Consider the following 20272-nt stretch of genomic DNA (forward strand, 5'->3'; position numbering starts at 1 on the left):
GGCGATACAAATATAAACAAGTTGTGGTTATATCTTGTCAAGAGGATCATCATTTGGAGGGAAGAACGTATTTTGTTGTAGTTTAGTGTGGCAGGCATTTTGTTTAACTGTGCACAAAGCTCAGAATGAACGCAATGCAGGGAATGTTTCTTTAACTTGCAGTAGAGGTGTACAGTAACTAAATTATATTGGGCCTTGCAAAAGAGGAAGTTCGTTATACATCAGATTTACTACTTACAAAGATTACCCTGGATCAGTGTGGTTGATGACTTACTGGGGGCCAAGGGAAGAGGCAGAGAGAGAGTAGAAGAAGAATTGCAGTAGGCTGGATGAGAGCTGATGAGAACTTGAACTTGGACATTGGCTGTGAGATAAAAGATAATGTAGACATATAATTGATAACTAAGTATTAGAGGAAAAGTAGAAGATAAATCTTTCTGTATAGTGTGTTAGAGGATGGCCAATAAAATTTTTTTTATCTAGATGTCCTAATTTAAATGTCCTAATTTTTTCAATTTGGATTTTTCTCTGTTGATTTTGTTTTAGGTTTTTTGTTTGTTTGGCTTTCCATGATTTCTTTATTTGGTCTTTTTCATCTTATTATAAGTTTATTTTATTTTTAATAAACTAACTGACTGTAGGGAAAATAGTATCTTATTTTGCTTCATTTTATAAAATCACCAGTATCTAAAAACTACTGTAAGCTAACATATAGTATAAAGGAAGAATATATATTAAGACTAATATTAAGACTGTATTAAGACTCTACAGTTACTGGTTTTACAGAGAAATATTCATACTTTGAAATCCTAATATTTTTGAAACCTACCTAAAAATCCAAATAAGAAAAATGTCATGTAATTGTTTGCGTTTAATTATATACAGCTTCTGTTTTCATAAACTAGTTATTTCTTTTTTATCCACTAGATGGAGCTCAGATGCTTTTTTTTCTAGAATGTCCATTAAAAAAGACTAGAAAAGCTGATTTTATCTATACCTTGTGTGGCGACTGTTTGCTACAGTTTTATTCAAATAATTATTACTTATTGTATAAAGCAGAGGCTGTCATGCTATCACAATCTAAAAAGTAAATCAGACTCCTGGTTTCATGTTATTTTGAAATTTGCTGTGGTTAGTTGAATGCTTATGAATACATTTATGTTATAGTGTTAACATTTTAAAGTCATTCCATTTTTTTGGTGTCTTTTTATGTAAACTATGTTAATACAATCTGAGAAAATGGCTTATTTTTTCTGAAAATATTGTCATAGCAGTAGTAGCAGTAGTAAAATTATATTAATAATTGTCAGATTATTGATAGTTTATTTTATTACACTTGTAGTACAACTTTGTGAGGGTAGATATAGTTATCAATATTTGAAGAAAAAAGACCTTATGCAACTTGCTCAATATTGCACAATCATAAGTAACAGAGCCAGTATTTGAAGTAGTGTCTTAGCTTGACACCTAAGCTTTTTACCACCTCTTCTTTGGTAAAGTACAAGCATGGTGTTTTTAACTGTTTGCTGGAATTTAAATTTAGAACTAAGAGCAACCTGTTAATATAGCTCATTGTAATAGGTGTTAAATTACTTTTATTGTAAAACATACATAACAAAATTTATCATCTTAACCATTTTTAAGTATACAGTATAGTGACATTATATACATTCACATTGTGGTGTAGGTCTTAATGTCTTGACAATTATTTATGCTGTTTGTGAGCTAAGCACCCACTTCTTAAAAAATTTATTATCTATTCCAGATGCAGTCTATCAAATTTTCTTTTTTTTTTTAGCCAGTTTGAGAGGGATTTTTTTGTCCTAATTTTGTTGAGGTATAATTTACATTTAATAAAAAATCACAAATTTTTAGTGTATGGTTTGAATTTTGGCAACTATGTATGCATTCACATAACCACCACAGTAGTCAAGATGTGGAACATTTCCAACACTGAAAAGTTTATTGTGCACTTAGGTAGTTGATTTCCGCTTCAGCTCGACTAACACTCATCTGCTTTGGTCATTTTTTGCCTTTAAAAAAATCATATAAATGGAATCATATACCATGTAACTTTTTTATTGTTGTTAGAGAGAAAGGCAGGGGGAGGGGGAGGGGGGGAGGGAGGGAGGGAGGGGGGGGAGAGAGAGAGAGAGAGAGAGAGAGAGAGAAACATCCATTGGTTGCCTTCCATATGTACCCTGACTTTTTGGTGTATGGGACGATGCTCCAACCAACTGAGCTACTTCAACAGGGCTCACTTTTTTAAAAAAATACATTTTTGTTGATTTCAGAGAGAGGAAGGGAGTGGTAGAGAGGGATAGGAACATCAGAGAATCACTGATCGGCCACCTTTTGCACTGCCCCTACTGGGGATTGAGCCTGCAATTCGGGCTTGTGCCCTGACGGGAATCAAACGTTGACCTCCTGGTTCATGGGTTGATGCTCAACACTGAGCCACACTGGCCAGGCAGAAATGGGGGACTTTTAATCATCAGGAAATAAGTATATCACCTTGGGCAGGGCTAATTTATGATTTCTTTCTTTTTCTTTAATTTCATTTTTAAAAATATTTATTTTGTTAGTTGTTGTTAATCTCTTACTGTGCATAATATTTAAATTAAACATCACCCGAGGCTATTTTTCCATTGATTTTTATAGAGGGCGGCGGGGGGGGGGGGCGGGGGGGCGGGGGGGGGAGAGACAGAGAGAGAGAAACTTCTATGTGAGAGACACATACATTGGTTGCCTCCTCGCATGCCGACCTGGGCTGGGGATCGAACCTGCAACTGAGGCATGTGCCCTTGTCCAGAATCAAACCCACAGACTGCCATTCTATCTACTGAGCCAAACTGACTAGGGCTGTTTTTGATTTCTTTCAATTAGCACAATGTTTTTGAGATTCATCCCTTTTATTATATGTATCAACATTTTGTCCATGTTTATTGCTGAAAAATATTCCATAGTGTGGATATATCGTTTGTTTATCTGTCTACCTGTTGATGAACCTATGGATTTTTTTCTAACTAGATGATTTTAACATTATTTTTTTTGTTTCTTTTTAGAATCTTTCTGTTTGCCCTGAAGATGAATCAATCATCATGTCTTCTTTTGTTAACACTATGACTTCCCTAAGTGTAAAGCAAGGTAATAAATCTTTTAAATAAAAACACATTTTCTTCTCAGTAGGTTTTCAAATTTTATTATTAAGGAAAAGATTTGACCGTTAACATTTAATCACTTACTTTTTTGGACATATAGTAGTCCATCCCCTCTTATCTGCAGGGGTTATGTGCCAAGACTCCCAGTGGATGCCTGAAACCATGGATCGTATTAAACCTTATATATATAGTTTACTCTTGAACAATGCAGAGGTTAGGTGAGCTGGCCCCCTGCACAGTTGAAACTTTTGACTCCACAGAAACTTAACTACTGATAGCCTACTGTTGACCAGAACCTTACCAATAACATAAATAGTTGATTAACATATATTGTATATTATATGTATAATATACTATATTCTTTTTTTAAAATATATTTTTATTGATTTCAGAGAGGAAGGGAGAGGGAGAGAAAGTAACATCAGTGATGAGAGAGAATCATTGGCTGCCTCCTGCATGCCACACATTGGGGATCGAGCCCACAACCTGGGCATGTGCCTTGATTGGGAATCTGACCGTGACCTTCTGCTTCATAGGTCGATGCTCAACCACTGAGCCACGCTGGCCGGGCTATACTGTATTCTTAAAATAAAGAAAGCTGGAGAAAAGAAAATGTTATTAAGAAAATTGTGCCCTGGCCCATGTGGCTCAGTTGGTTGGAGCCACTGTACACTGAAGGGTCGCAGGTTTGATTACCAGTCAGGGCACATGCCCAGGTGTGGGTTCCATCCCCAGTTGGGGTGTGTAAGGGGGTGCATATGGGATGCAAGTGATTAATGTTTCTCACATTGATGTTTCTTTCTCTCTTCCTCTCTTTCCCTCTCTCTCTAAAATCAATAAAAAAACATATCTTTGGGTGAGGATTAAAAAAAATTGTAAGGAAGAGAAAATACATTCATGTAAGTGGACCAGTGCAGTTCAAACCAATGTTGTTTAAAGATCAACTGTACTGTTCTTTTTATACATACATATCTGTGATGTTTAATTTAAATATATGCACAGTAAGAGATTAACAACAACTAATAATAAAATAGAACAGTTATAACATACTGTAATAAAAGTTATGTGAGTATGGTTTGCCTCTCAGAATATCTTGTATTGCTGTACTCAACTTTTCACTGAAAGGATGCACTTATGGCTTCTCTTTGGCATATCCAAATTGCCATACAAAGTCTCTATTTACTGGATTCCGTGAGCTCTATTCTAGCTCCTACAAATTGACATGTAAGCACACTGAGAGAGTTTAGAAGAGTCTGTTTTACACTTTTCTTAGCATAACTGTCTCCTTTAACGTCATCTTATAGGATTTGAAAATTACTTCACTGACTTAGCTATTAAATTACTTTTACTTTTTAATTGTGGTAAAATATACATAACATGAAATTTACTGTCTTGTGTACAGTTTGATAGTGTTAAGTATATTCACATGGTTGTGCAACCAATTTCCAGAACTTTTTCATCTTGCAAAACTGAAACTCTATAGCTATTACATAGCAACTCCCCATTTCCTCTCCTCCCAGCCCCTGGCATCCACCATGCTTTCTGCTTCTATGAGTTTGACTACTCTAGATACCTCATTTAAGTAGAATAATACAGTATTTTTTTATCCATTTATCTGTTGATGGATAGAAGATTGCTTCACTTTTTTGGCTATTGTGAATAATACTGCTATGAACATAGATGTACGAATGTATCTCTTCAACACCCTTGCTTTTAATTATTTTGTATATACACCCAGAAGTGGAATTGTCTTAGCTCTTATAATTTGAAGTGGGATTATAGATTTGTGAAAATAGTAATTTGCTTTATAAACTTTTTTTCTTTTATTATAGTTGAAGATGGGGAAGTTTTTGATTTCAGAGGAATGAGATTAGATTGGTTTAGATTACAGGTAAGAATAACAATTTTCATTACCATTCTGTTAATCAAATATCTTAGTTGACATGAAAACATTACTTAACATGAAAAAAATTATCCATTGTTATATACCTACTGAAAAGACTTCTTTTGTATAACTAACCATAGTATTTAACTCACTGAAGAAATTTTTTATTGAGATATAATTGACATAACATTATATTAGTTTCAGGTTTACATATGATTCAATATATGTATATATTGGGAAATGACCACATAGTTTAGTTAACATCTATCACTACACATAGTTACCAGTTTATTTTTCTTGTGATGAGACTTTTTGAGACCTACTCTCTTAGCAACTTTCCAATATATAATACAGTAGTCCCCTTACCTGAAGGGGATGTGTTCCAAGACTCCCAGTGGATGCTTTGAAACCGTGGATAGTACCCTATATGTACTGTTTTTTCCTATACATAAAAACCTATAATAAAGTTTAATAACTTATAAATTAGGCACCATAAAAGATTAACAATAATTATAAAAATATAGCAGTTATAATTAATATTGTAATAGTTATGTGAATGTCATCTCTCAAAATACTGTATTGTACTGTACTCACCCTTCTTGTGTGATGAGAAATGATATAGTATCTATGTGATAAGATGAAGTGAATGAAGAAGGCACTGTGATGTAGTGTTAGGCGAGTTACTTGAACACAAGCACTACAATACTGCGACAGTTGATCTGATAGCTGAGAAGGCTACTGAGACTAATGGGAAGGTACCATTTTTTGCAGTGTGGGTACACTAGACAAAGTGATGATTTACATCCCAAGTGGGATGATGTGAGAATTCATCATGCTACTCAGAACGGTTTGCAGTTTAAAACTTATAAATTGTTTAATTCTGGAATTTTCTATTTAATATTTTCGGAGCAGTTGACCATGGGTAACTGAAACTGCATAAAGTGAAATCGTGAATAAGGGGGGGACTGCTTCTTTTATACTACTGGAGACCTGTTGCAGGAAGATTCCTGCAAGAACAGGGCTTCCTGAGGCCAGAGAGAAGCAGAGAAGGGAGCGAAGCCAGAGGTGGGCTTCGATCCTTCCCGTCTTCGCCACTTTGGCTCCCTCCCTTCCCCGCTGCCTTGGCTCCCTCCCGCCTCGGCTCCCTCCCATGTCCTCTGTTTCGCCTCCCTCCCGTGTCTGCCACCTCGCTCCCTCCCTTCTCTGCCACTTTGCTCTCTCTGTGTCCGCTGCCTCAGCTCTGCTCCCGTCTCTGCTACCTCCGATCCATTCCCTTCTCTGCCACTGGGCTCCCTTTTGCAGTGCTTGGCTTCCTTCTACACTGTCTTCAGTCTTCACTGGGCGCTTGTGTATGCAAATTAACTGCCATCTTTGTTGGGTTAATTTGCATACTCTTCTGATTGGCTGGTGGGTGTAGCGAAGGTACAGTCAATTAGCATCTTTGTCTTTTATTAGTGTAGACTAGAGGCCAGGTTCATGAAATTCATGCATGGCGGGGAGGGGGGTTCCCCTCAGCCGAGCCTGCACCTTCTCCAATCCGGGACCCCTTGGGGGATGTCCGACTGCCAGACATTTCTCTCACAATCCTAGACCACTAATGGCTCCTAATCGCTTGTCTGCCTGCCTGGTCGCCCCTAACTGCCCCCCCCACCCCCCGCCACCAGCCTGATCGCCCCTCACTGTCTCTGTGTGTCGGCCTAATCACCCCTAACTGCCCCCCCTGCTGGCCTGGTTGCCCATAACCGACCCCATCTTGCCAGCCTGGTCGCCCCCAACTTCCCCCACCGGCCCACTTGCCCCTCACTGCCCCCAGCCTAATTGCCCCCAACTGCCTGCCCTCCCTGCCGGCCGGGTTGCCCCCAACTGCACCCCCCAGCGCCGGCCAGGTCGTCCCAACTGCAACCCCCTGCTGGTCTGGTCACCCCCAACTGCCCTCCCGCCAGCCTGGTCGTCCCACGCAGTCTGCTTGTTCAGTCGTTTGGTCGTCCCTCACTAACCCCCCTGCCTGCCTGGTCGTAGGCAGCCATCTTGTGAGGGCATGAGGGTTAATTTGCATATTACCTCTTTATTATATAGGATTATTAACTCTGGTCACCATACTGTACATTACATCCTGAGGACTTACTTAACACATTGTTTGCGGGTAGTTTTTATCGTGCACTAACAGGTGGCGCGGGCCATTTTTGCTAATTGTTTGCGCAAGTGGCAACATTAAGTAAAATTACGATAACTTTAGTTTACGTATTTATACGTTACCCGCATTCTACCGCTAGTCTATAAAAAACATATTAATACGTGTCCTGCGCTCTACTACACTGGTAGAACGTATAAATACGTAAAACGTGTAAACACGTTTCCCGCATACAATGTGTTAACTGGAAGTTTACCTTTTGACCACCTTCACCCATTTCACCCAATCCCAGCTTCCTGCCTATGGCAACCACCAGTTGTCTTTATGAATTTATTTTTTTTAGATTCTCCATATAAGTGAGGTCATACAGTCTTTGTTTTTCTTTGTTTCACTTATTTCACTTAGCATAATGCATTCAGGGTTCATCCATGTTGTTGCAAAAGGCAGAATTTCTTTTTTATGGCTGACTGATATTTCAGTGTGTGCATAAACACACATTCGCGCGCATACTGCCTATTGTAAATAATGCTGCAGTGTGAACATGAGGATACTGATATCTTTTTGAGTTAGTGTTTTCATTTCCTTTGGCTAAATACCTAGAAGAGGACTTGCTGGATCATATAAGTTAGTTGTGTCTTTAATTTTTTGAGAAATCTTCATTACTGTTTTCCATGGTGGCTGTACCCATTTACAGTCTCACCAGTAATGCACAGTTTCCTTTTCTCCACATCCTCACCAACACTTATCTCTTGTGTTTTTGATAATAGCCATTCTAACAGTGTGAGGTGATAACTCATTGTGGTTTTGATTTGCATTTCCATGTGATTAGTAATGTTGAACTCATGTGATTAGTAATGGTGAACATCTTTTAATGTATCTGTTATATCTATATCTATATCTATATCTATATCTATATTTATCTATATATCTATACTAGGGGCCTAGTGCATTCCAATAAAACCTTATAAAATAAACAATCAACTGGATCACAGGCCATAGTTTATTATTTCCTGATCAGTTGTCTAAAACTTCATTTTTCTGAAATGCAGAATTAAATACTAATAAAGTATTGGACTTTAAATATTTTCATTTAATTTATAACTCTCACATAAATAGTTTTTGAGGCTTTTAAAATTCAAGCCTGAAATCTTTGTATGTATGTGAATTTAATGGTAGAATTTAATTGCCCCTAAATATTTCTAGTAATTATGGAAAAATGGTGGCCCAGTGTTTCTAATAACCTTATATTTAAAAAACATGTATATTAGTCTGTTATTATAAAAAGTCAAAGTATCCAGAGGTAAAGTAGAAAATGAAAGTTTGCACTTTTCCCATTCCCCAGCAGTACTCACTTTTAATAATGTCATATCCTTTTAGGTGTCCAAACATATAAATGGGATTATACTGTATATTTTGTTCTGCGACTTAAAGAATAAAATTTTTATTTGTTTAATTAAAACATGAAAATATAAGCAGTATGTGTTTGTGGAAGACATTTTAAATGACCATAGTCTCAGCAAGGGCTGGGTTCTAGGAAGAGCAGACTTTTCTGGCAGTCTTAGTTCCCTTAGGTGCTTTTGCTTTTCTTAGGTTCTTTTCAACCTCAAAATACACAGGCAGTTTTCTCTCTCTTGTTCTGTGTTCTATGGCAGCATATTCTTAGAAATGGTTTATAAATGAGGCCACAAGTATTAAGTAATTTGCCTGAGGTTACAGAACTGGTTGGTGGGAGATCAGGAAGAACACTTGAAATACCGCTCTCCCAAAATATTACATGTGAATCTGTTAAAGGTTATTTTCTTTCCTATTAAAGATATTTTTAGTTTTTAAAAATCTTTATTGAATTTATTGGGTAGACATTATACAGCTTTCAGGTGTACAATTCTAGAATACATTTTAATCATCAATCATTGTATTGTGTGTTCACCAACCCAGGTCAAGTCTCCTGCCATCACTATTTTTTTCCTATTAAAAATAAAGTTTAGAAATGAACATTTCTTTTTTTTTAATCTTCACCTGAGGATATTTTTCCATTGATTTTTTTTAGAAAGAGTGGAGGAGAGAGGGAAAGACAGAGAGAAACACATTGATTGGTTGCTTCCTGCATGAGCCCCGACCAGGCCCCAGGCCAGGGAGGAGCCTGCAACCAAGGTCTGTGTCCTTGACCAGAATGGAACCTGGGACCCTTTGGTCCATAGGCCGATGCTCTATCCACTGAGCCAAAACGGCTAGGGCAGCTAATGAACATTTCGTAAGGGGGTCAAAGAGGGGAGAATGGGAGATATCTTAATACTGTCAATAATGAAAAATACATTTAAAAAAGGAACATTTCTTTGTTTTTCAAAAGTTCTGAAATAGTACAGCAGTAGAGCTTATAAAGTGAAAATAGTAGAATTGCTCAGCCAAAGGATATATACACATTAAACATTTTTAAAGTCATTGTCATAGCTTGAACTGTTTCAGTTTCCTGCTCTCAGTTTATGAGAGTACCTAGAAACATTTGGATTCAGAAAAATTTGGAGATTTAGATGCATTTTATTTATTTTTATTGCCCGGCTGGAGTGGCTTTGTGATTGAGCGTCAACCTATGAACCAGGAGGTCACAGTTCGATTCCTGGTCAGGCACATGCCTAGGATTGAGGGCTCGCTCCCCAGCGTGGGGCATGCAGGAAGCGGCTGATCAGTGATTCTCTCTCATCATTGTTTCTATCTCTCTCCCTCTCTATTTTTATTGATTTTTAGAGAGAGAGGAAGGGAGAGGGAGAGAGAAAGAGAAAGATTAATGTGAGAGCAGACCATCAATTGGCAGCCTCTTGATGCCCTTCCAACCAGGGACTGAGCCTGAAACCTGGATATGTGCCCTGACCAGGAATTGAACCTGCGACCTTTGGTGCATGGGAGGATGTCTAGCCAATTGAGCCACACCAGCCAGGGCTAGATGCATTTTAAATTTTCCTTATTAAATACATCTAAGATTATTAAACTTATCCATTTTGAATGAGTCACTTGAGAGTTTTAGCTTTATTCAGTATGTTAAAATATAGAGCATTTGAGTGAGCATTAAGAATGTAGAACTATATGTCCCTGTGTACGATTTTATTTTTATACTAGAGGCCTGGTGCATGAATTCATGCACACGTGGGGTCCCTCTGCCTGCCTGGCTGCCCCCACTGTGATACGCACTGTCACCAGGCCAGCCAATGTGGGTGCGATGAGATTGGTCGAGGGGCCCCGCCATCGCCCCATGATCACCCCACAGGGTCAGCTGACGGGGTGGGTTTGTGGGGGGAGACTGGGGGAAGTTGGCTGGGGGGCGGTGAGGGACAGCAGGAGGTTGGCCAACCACAGGATGTTGGCTGTGGGAGCACACTGACCACCAGGGGGCAGCTCCTGCTTTGAATGTCTGCCCTCTGGTGGTCAGTGTGCATCATAGCTACTGGTCCACTAGTCCTAACAGTTGCTTAGGCTTTTATATATAGAGACTAGAGGTCCGGTGCATGAAATTCATGCAAGGGAGGGATGTCCCTCAGCCTGGCCTGCGCTCTCTTGCAATCTGGGACCCCTCAGGTAGGGTCCCAAGGCCTGGCTGGCAATCAGGGCCTATTGGGGCTTTCCTTCCCCTGGCTGCCAGAAGCTGGGCCTGCCCCCGCCACTGCCACTGCTTGCCATCTGTGCGGTGCTGTTCCCCTCTTCCACCACCACTGGTCGCCTCCCTCTATGGGCGACAGGTGTGGGGTGCAATCGCCTGGCTGGCCTGGGGCTCCCTCTGTGGGGTGATCACTGGCCGGCCCCGCACGCTCGCCATAGCATCGCTGGCTGGTGGCCTGGGCCTCCCTCTGTGGGGCGATTGATCACAGGGCCTCCAGATCGATCGCCCAGCAGAGGGAGGCCCTGCCACTCAGCCAGGGTTCTGCGATTGATCGTTGCCACCCCCGTCCCCTCCATCGATCACCCCACCGGCCAGTGGCCTGGGCCTCCCTCTGCGGGGTGATCGTGGGGTGATGGCGGGGCCCCTTGACCAATATCATCGCACCGCCTTGGCTGGCCTGGTGACAGTGCATATCATAGCATGGTCTTCTGGACGGTCGTTCTGCTGTTCGGTTGATGTGCATATTATGCTTTCATTATTGTAGATAGGTTTTCAAGATATCTATAAGTACATTACCTGCTATCTGATTCTTTCTTGTATTCCATAGTTGCTTATATTCTTTTCCTAGGGCTGCCATAACAAAGAACCGCAAACTGAGTGACTTAAACAACAAGAATTTATTGTCTTATAGTTCTGGAGGCCAGAAATCTGAACTCATGGTGTCAGCAGGGTTAATTTCTTCTAAGGACTGTGAGGGAGAATCTGTTTTATGCCTTTTTCCTAGATTCTGGTGATTTGCTAGCTATCTTTGGTGTTCCTTGGCTTGTATATGCATTACTCTAATGGCATTTTTTCTGTTTCTCCTTACATAGTCTTCCTTATATGCATATGTATCTGGTCCAAATTTCTTATTTTGATAAGGACAATAGTCATAGTGGATTAGGTCCTTCTCTAATGACCTTATTTTAACTTCATTACCTTTGTAAGGACTCAGTTTCCAAATAAGGCCACACTTTGAGGTACTGGGGAATATGAGTTCAGCATACCTTTTGGGGGGACACATTTCAATCTATAACATTGCTCTTAACCATAATTGGGACACAGTCACTCAGCCCCTTTCTACTGCATAATAGACTCACTTTTTAGTGACAACAGAACAAAGCATACTAAGGAGGGAAAGAATGGGACATACAACTAAGCCAGAGAAGTCTTGTATAGGGAAAGAGGGCAAAAGTGCAAGATGGGAGGTAGTGTCCAGAATTTAGGAGGATTGTATAGATCATCAATTTTCAACCTTTTTCATCTCATGGCACACACAAACTAATTACTAAAGTTCTGTGGCACACCAAAAAAATATTTCTTGCTGATCTGACAAAAAATATAGGTATGATTTTGATTTAGTCACACCAGATGGCTATTGTGTTGGCTTTTGTCATTAAAAAAATTTTTTTTGACATCCTAAGGGAAAGGAGTTCAGTGCCCCTGGCCTAAAGAGTCACTTATTGCATGTTTTAAAAATTCGTGTGGCACACTGGTTGAAAATTGCTAGTATAGAGAAAAGCTTTCTTCAAGTTGATATTGCTAGTAATGGCTAATAGAGAAAGTAACATTTTATCCAGACAGTGAAAGATGATTAGAATTTGAAGAAAACTGGCTTACATAGGAAAAGGGCAAACAGTGAGGAAAAGGCAAGTTTAAAGACTTTTTTAGTTGTAAAATATTAGTACAAAAGGAGCAGATCTTTACAAAGTGATGGTACTGATACTTATTTTAATTAATAAAGTAAGTATTTTTCAATAGTGGGTGTGTTTTTTCTACATGTAGAATTACAAGGCTAAATTCATTGGTTTGTACTTTAAATTACTTTTGTTTTTTGCTGTACTTTTATAGGCATATACTAGTGTCTCTAAGGCTTCGCTTAGCCTTGCAGATCATAGAGAACTTGGAAAGATGATGAATACGATAATTTTTCATACAAAAATGGTGGATTCCTTGGTGGAAATGTTGGTGGAAACATCAGATCTCTCCATATTTTGGTATGTTATGATTATCTTTAAATCAGAATTTAAGATGTTTTAGTATCTAAAGGTATCTCTCTTGATTTGTTTTTTAATATTAATATAATTCTTAAGACAGTTCAGCAATAATAAACTTTTTAAAAAAAATACTCACTGGAGGATATTTTTCCATTGATTTTTAGAGAGTGGAAGGGAGGGGGAGGGACAGAGAGAAACATTGATGTGAGCGAGACACATTGATTGGTTGCCTCTTGCACGTGTTCTGACCAGGACTAGGGCATAAGAATAAAGGAATAGTGGACAACTTGCTAACAAAAAAGTTTATTTCCCTAGCTGGTTTTGCTCAGTGAATAGAGCATCGGTCTGCGGAATGAAGGGTCCCAGGTTGGATTCTGATCAAGGGCACATGACTGGATCCCTAGTAGGGAGCATGCAGGAGGCAGCTGATCAATGATTCTCTCTCATCATTGATGTTTCTATCTCTCTCTCCCTCTCTGAAATCAATAAAAAAAATATTTTTAAAAACAAGTTTACCAATTTGGGATTTTTTTTTTAAAATATATTTTATTGATTTTGCCGAGACCGGTTTGGCTCAGTGGATAGAGCGTCGGCCTGCAGACTGAAAGGTCCCAGGTTCGATTCCGGTCAAGGGCATGTACCTGGGTTGCGGGCACATCCCCAGTAGGAGATGTGCAGGAGGCAGCCGATCGATGTTTCTCTCTCATCGATATTTCTAACTCTCTATCTCTCTCCCTTCCTCTCTGTAAAAAATCAATAAAATATATTAAAAAAAAAAAAAATAAAATATATTTTATTGATTTTTTACAGAGCGGAAGGGAGAGAGATAGAGAGTTAGAAACATCGATCAGCTGCCTCCTGCACACCCCCTACTGGGGATGTGCCCACAACCCAGGTACATGCCCTTGACCGGAATCGAACCTGGGACCTTTCAGTCCGCAGGCCGACGCTCTATCCACTGAGCCAAACCGGTTTCGGCCACTTTGGGATTTTATGTTTATTTTTAATTCTCTATTTAGAATAGCTCTTCTGGTGTGAATTTTTTACACTTTTTTGAGGAGGTGAAAACAGTTACTTCAAATCTGATTTAAGGTCCTCCCTCTTTCATCATTAGATTAAGCAAAAAAAAAAAAAAAGTTGTAGATTAGCGTTAAATAGAGCAAATGTTGGAAATAAAATACCAACTAATTTCACTCTCTAGTATTAAATTAGACATTAATATTATGATGATATAGTGACTATTCCCTGAATTGTGTTCCATTCTCCTTTGCTTTTATCAGAGTCTCTTTAGTTATACTTAGTAGTTTATAAGTTTTACCCTTTTCTTTTTCCCCTCATTGTATGGTCCTTGAAGGAGGATCATGTTTTATTTCCATAGTGTCTAACATAGTAGGTATTTAATAAATGTTTGAATGAATATATGAATTTGATGATGAGGCCAGGATTCAAACGCAAGTATTCTGGCTCCATAGCTATACAATATCAACTCTATTTCTGCTTCTTGGCCTTTATTCCTTTAGGGAAGTTTATTGGAATAACCTAGTATGTCCCTTTATTTCTAAAATGCTGAGATAATCCCAGTGGATAATGATAGTAGTTACTATGTATTGACTAGCTGTCATTATGAAAAGCTTTTCATTGCTTTTATTTTGGAAAATAACTCAGTTCACACTGATTTTGGCAGTTTGTTAGGGTGGCTTAATTAGCAGTATTGCAGGAGAAATCCAGGGAAGGCATCAGGAGTCTCTTAAAGAATTAAAAAACCCTCAAACCACAGTATATCACGTGTCAAATTTACAAAAATTTTTAAGGTTATTTGGAAATGTATATTATTGTCAGTCCCAAAGGCTTCCTTGGGAAGAAAATAGAACACTTTATATTTACACTAGAGGCCTAGTGCACAGATTTGTGGGGTCCCTCGGCCTAACCTGCGCCCTCTTGTAATCTGGGACCCCTTGGGGGATGTTGGAGAGCTGGTTTTGGCTTGGTTTCGGCTCAATACATGCAGAGCAGATCGAGGAACCCCACCGGTGCATGAATCCATGCACCAGGACTCTAGTATGCATATAAGATCTTTGGTTAGTCTCTTTCTGCCTTCCCCCCTCCCCCCTTCCCTCTGAGATTCATCAGTCTGTTCCATGTTTCCATGCCTGTGGTTTCCACTCCTACATTGAGCGCCTGCCCCCTGGTGGTCAGTGTGCATCATAGCTACTGGGTGGTCGGCTGGTCGCTTAGGCTTTTATATATATAGATATATATTTTGAGCTACAGAAAGGTTCCTAGTGTATAAGAAAGATACAACAATTAGAAAGTCATATATTCATATAATATATGTATGGTTTATTTTCTGTTTAGGTTTTTTAAAATTTGTAATATATCATACAAATAATATTTTTATTACTCTGGAGTGATTATCAGTGTGTAATAGTTACTCTTTGGAAAAATAACTATTCTTTAAGGGAATAATACTACCAATTGGTGACTTTCATTCACTTGAATCAAGTTAACTATAAGGTACTATATCATGAAAATTTTAACTATAACAGTTGATTCTAATTTTTAATTTGTTTTCTTATATAGTTTTTATAGTCGTGCTTTTGAGAAGATGTTTCAACAGTGTTTGGAGTTACCCTCTCAGTCAAGATACTCAATTGCATTTCCACTGCTTTGCACTCATTTTATGAGTTGCACACATGAACTGTGTCCAGAAGAGGTAATTTCAGGGTCCTACTCTGATTTATATGGTATGCAGAATAAACTAAACCTAACATGTAGCTGACCAAATGCTCACAAAGTCATGGATACCTAATTTAGCTTCCCATCTAATGCATCTAAGAATCAGAGAATACTTGAATAGGTACTTGATATAGATATAATAGATATTTTAATAGATGGATAAGTATTTATAAGAATATATCATAAGGTCACTTGAAATTACCTTTATTAAAGTAAATGGTGGGTCAGGTATTAATATGTATGCTAAAAATATATACAGTAACTGATTTTGTATGCTTACTTTCTTAGGTTACTTTGGAAAGACTTGCAAATTAAAAAAATATGTTTATTTTTATTGATTTCAGAGAGGGAGAGGGAAATAGAAACATCAATGAGAGAGAATCATTGATCGGCTGCTTCCTGTATGCCCCACATTGGGGATCAAGCCTGCAACCTGGGCATGTACCCACTGAGTCATGCTAGCCAGGCAAAACTTGGAAATTGAATGCACAGATTAGTGACTAAACATAAACATGTCAAATATGAATTTTACTGACTTACCAATACAATGAATATAGTAAAATCTAAATTTGCTGGTATTTGTAAGACATACACATGCTAGCATGCAGGCACAGAAAATTATTGAATAATTGAACTAATCAGTTTTATTGATGCCAAATATTTATAAAAAATGTACTCAGTATTTTTGATAGATACTGATGTTCCTTCTAATGTTTAAGGAACAAGTATCACTGTTTAAATGTAGTAAGAATATATATTAAAGTTAAATAGTATATTTCTGTATAATTTAATTAGTATTGAGTCTCTTTACTTAAAACTATAGAACTTGTAGAAGAGAAACTTACAGATAGCAGTAGCATTATTAATATTTTTAAGCATTAGGTAACATCTGTTGCAGAATCCATTGGAATGAGAGAGAGATTAGCCTACAGAAGTTTATTAGGGAGTGCTTTTAGGATTAGTAACTCTGAGGATATTAATACCCAATTTTAATAGATTTATAGTTTTTAGATTTAATAGCTTTCCCCCAAGCTTTATTTACCTAAGGTATACTATTAAATTTTTCTTCACCATAATCTTTTTCATTAAATTACCCATGAAGTCCTCCAATTTTATTTGTGTGGTATCATTTCTTGAATACATCCTCTACTTTCCGTTGCTTTTGTCACTATTGTAGTTCTTTATATGTACTGTTGAATAGTTTTCCTGCCTTTAAGTCTGCCTAGTACAGTGCCACCAGATGATTCCTTCTTAAAGAATCATCAGTGGTTCTTAATTGCATATGAAGAAAGTAAAAATTCTCAGGCATTTAAAATCCTCAACAATTTGATCTTTACCCCCTTCTTTTTATTGTCATTAAAAATTTTTGTGTTTAAAAAATGCATGTATATCTAACATCAAACTTTGCTATTTTAATTATTTTTAAATGTACAGTTCAGTGGCATTAATTACCTTCACAGTATTGTGCAGCCATCACCACTACCCATTTTCAAAACTTTCATCACCCCAAGCAAAAACTCTGGAACCATTAAGCAGTAATTCCTCATCCCTCCTACCATTGGTATATCCTAGTCTACTGTCTATCTCTTTGAATCTGCCTATTTTAGATCATTCATATAAGTGGTATCAGAATGTTTGTCCTTTTGTTTCTTACTGAGCATAATGTTTCAAGACTCATCCATGTTGTAGCACATATCAGAACTTGCTTTTTTATGGCTGAGTAATAATATATTCTATGTGTTTACCACATTTTGTTTATCCACTCATCTGGATGGACTCTACCCTCGTTTTATCATACACTTTCCACTTCCTATGAACTATAACTAGTCCACCTTATGCAAAGCACACTAATTGTCTACTTTTTAGCCTTTTAAAGGTTTTTCCTAACACATAAAATTCATTTCATTGCACCCTTACCTCTTGTACTCTTACCTTTTTCTCAGAGGTCAGCTTAAACCCCACCTCTTCCAAAATATTTGTAGCATTTTTCTAGTTAGAATTTGTCCCTCCTTTTCCATATTTTCATAGCATTTTATATCGTAATATCTATCATTATCTACTTTATATCATAATGTTTCTGCTTCATTTAGTTGGTAAAGTTATAGTTCCTAAATAGGATAATACTCAATTCTTATTAAATAATTATAACAAGTAATTAATAATGTGTTTATATTTATATAGAAGCATGCAATTTGTACAACATTCTCCCATCCTTTTTTGCATTTGATTGCTATGACATAGTGGCAACAATACTGCTGGTAATCATTCTTAGTTTACAGATGAAGAAAGTCTCCCTATAGTCATGTAGCTAGTCAGTGTCACTGTTCTATTTTCCATTTAGCTAATTTGTTAAAGACTGTTATTTCCCATCTGCCTTGTTAAATGCTGTGAATGAAAGATGCAAAGACACAGTCTCTACCCTAGAGCAGTGGTCGGCAAACTCATTAGTCAACAGAGCCAAATATCAACAGTACAATGATTGAAATTTCTTTTGAGAGACAAATTTTTTGAACTTAAACTATATAGGTAGGTGCATTGTTATTAATTAGTGTACTCCTAAGGTTTAGGAAGAGCCACACTCAAGGGGCCAAAGAGCCGCAGTTCGCCGACCATGGCCCTAGACCAGGGGTGGGCAAACTTTTTGACTCGAGGGCCACAATGGGTTCTTAAACTGGACCGGAGGGCCGGAACAAAAGCATGGATGGAGTGTTTGTGTGAACTAATATAAATTCAAAGTAAACATCATTACATAAAAGGGTATGGTCTTTTTTTTCAATAGTTTTATTCATTTCAAACGGGCTGGATCCGGCCGGGCCATAGTTTGCCCACGGCTGCCCTAGACCAATCCATGGTCTGATGATCTGTGCTGTGGTAGGAATATACATGAGGCACTGTGGGAGCATTGGGGAAATTCACCTCAGGGTGAGGACAGAGTAAGTTGATGTGCATAGTTCTCAGTGCAGTCTGGCTTTATAATTTTAGTTTTAGCCTTTGAATTTATTTACATCAGAGGCATTATAGAAAAAGCTTCCAGAACAATTTCTTAATGCTGAAACCTCATTTTGAGTTGGAATACTTAAAATAAATTTGCAGAAAGATACTATCTTTTGAACTAGAGTTGAAATTTACACCCTGCTGGGTCAGCAGGAGCCCGGGATAATAGCATCCAGTACTAAAGGAAAACTAGTAATTGTGTTGCTCTATCTGTACTATCCAGTATATTAGTTCACTCATCTTTTCCGTCTCATTGTTTAAAAATCTTTCATATGCTGATGTCTCCCAATTTTGTATTTTCAGCCCAGTCCTGTACCTTTAGTTGTAAATTTTTTAAAATATTCTGTTGCAATTTAGGCATTTTTAGCTATGTAAAATGTAACATGTACAGAAGATAACTGTTGCTCTTGGACATGTTGCCTCACCCTCAACCTTGGAGCGTTTTCTGTCTTTGGCTTTATCTTTATATATGTATCCAAACTCCTACCTCTTCTCCCCCTGCTCAAGCCACATCATCTTTTGTCTGGATTATTGTTGTAGTCTGCTAAGGCCCCTGTGTTTCTGCCATTGTCCTAAAGTCTCTTCTCAGCACTGCAGCTAGAGGCAGAGGGCAGATCATAGAGAAACTTGTGACATGTTAAGAAATCATATTGGTTTTGTTTTTCAGTCTCAGTATTTCTTAGCCATTGAAGGGGAGTAGTGAAATCAGACCTGTGTCTTAAATAAGTTAGTCTAGTAAAGCAATGCTAGTTCAGTGTTCTTTTTTTCAGGAAGAAGTAATAGTGAGAGATACAGTTTATCTTTCAGGAGTCAGAATTTGCTTAAACAGGGCTGTAACTATAATTTGAAATCTCTCCTTATGTAAGTGAATCAATATTTAATTGTATCTGGCTTCTACATCCCCTTTAAAGTTTTAAAGGGCATCTTAAAATACATTTTAAGGTATCATGATAGATTTAGGAACAGTTATTTTGCATGTTGAAATATTTTACATTCTTTTATACTATCTTACATTTATTCTAGCAGCACAGAAGTAATGTATGTAATAATCTTGAACCCCCACTCCTTATTGTAGAATAGACTTTAATCTTATTTTCTGTGTTTATTTAAAAAGTGTTTTATTTCAAACTACTTTTTGGTAACTATTATTATTATTCTGCTTTTTAACAGCGACATCATATTGGAGATCGAAGTCTTTCCTTATGTAACATGTTTCTAGATGAAATGGCTAAACAAGCTCGAAATCTTATCACTGATATTTGCACAGAACAGTGTACTCTGAGTGACCAGGTAATAATTTAAATGTTTCCTTACAGATAGGAAATTTGTATATGAAAGCAAGAAAATGATCTGTTAGCCAGTTATTATTTTTTTTTCTTATTCTCAGACTCTTACTAAATCTCATTACCTCTTGTGAAGCTCCATTATTAGATAGTTTTTAAAATATTACCATTATCTTTAAGATTACTTACACTATAAAATCCAACCTCTAGGTTGGCATTTAATTCCCTTCCTGATAGTTCAAACTTCTCTGTCCTATCTGTACTTCATCACCTAGGAATTCTCACTAGATTCTGAACACATTTTATGTCCTAACATAGTTTTGTTCTTCGTAGGCCATTTTCCTTCCAGTAAAATTTTTCATTTATCCTGTAAACTGCAGTCTTGATATAACTTCCTCTATGAAGTCTTTCTTCACACAATATTTACCTATTTCTGTTTTCCACTAAGCTTAGACTC

At 37.6% G+C, this 20272-nt stretch overlaps 1 protein-coding gene across 1 annotated transcript in view; it reads left to right on the forward strand.

Annotated features, from left to right (window-relative positions):
• The window catches only part of NCKAP1 (NCK associated protein 1), a 95173-nt gene that overhangs the window by 49855 nt on the left and 25046 nt on the right, over positions 1 to 20272 (forward strand). The window contains exons 15-19 of the mRNA XM_081095726.1: positions 3066 to 3147; positions 4994 to 5052; positions 12657 to 12802; positions 15383 to 15515; positions 19703 to 19822. Of these exons, the coding sequence (XP_080951852.1) occupies positions 3066 to 3147; positions 4994 to 5052; positions 12657 to 12802; positions 15383 to 15515; positions 19703 to 19822 (540 nt within the window). The remainder of the gene's footprint in view (positions 1 to 3065; positions 3148 to 4993; positions 5053 to 12656; positions 12803 to 15382; positions 15516 to 19702; positions 19823 to 20272) is intronic.

This window comes from Myotis nattereri (genome assembly GCF_964212035.1).
Source record: "Myotis nattereri genome assembly, chromosome: 7".
In the NCBI taxonomy this organism is placed as follows: domain Eukaryota; kingdom Metazoa; phylum Chordata; class Mammalia; order Chiroptera; family Vespertilionidae; genus Myotis; species Myotis nattereri.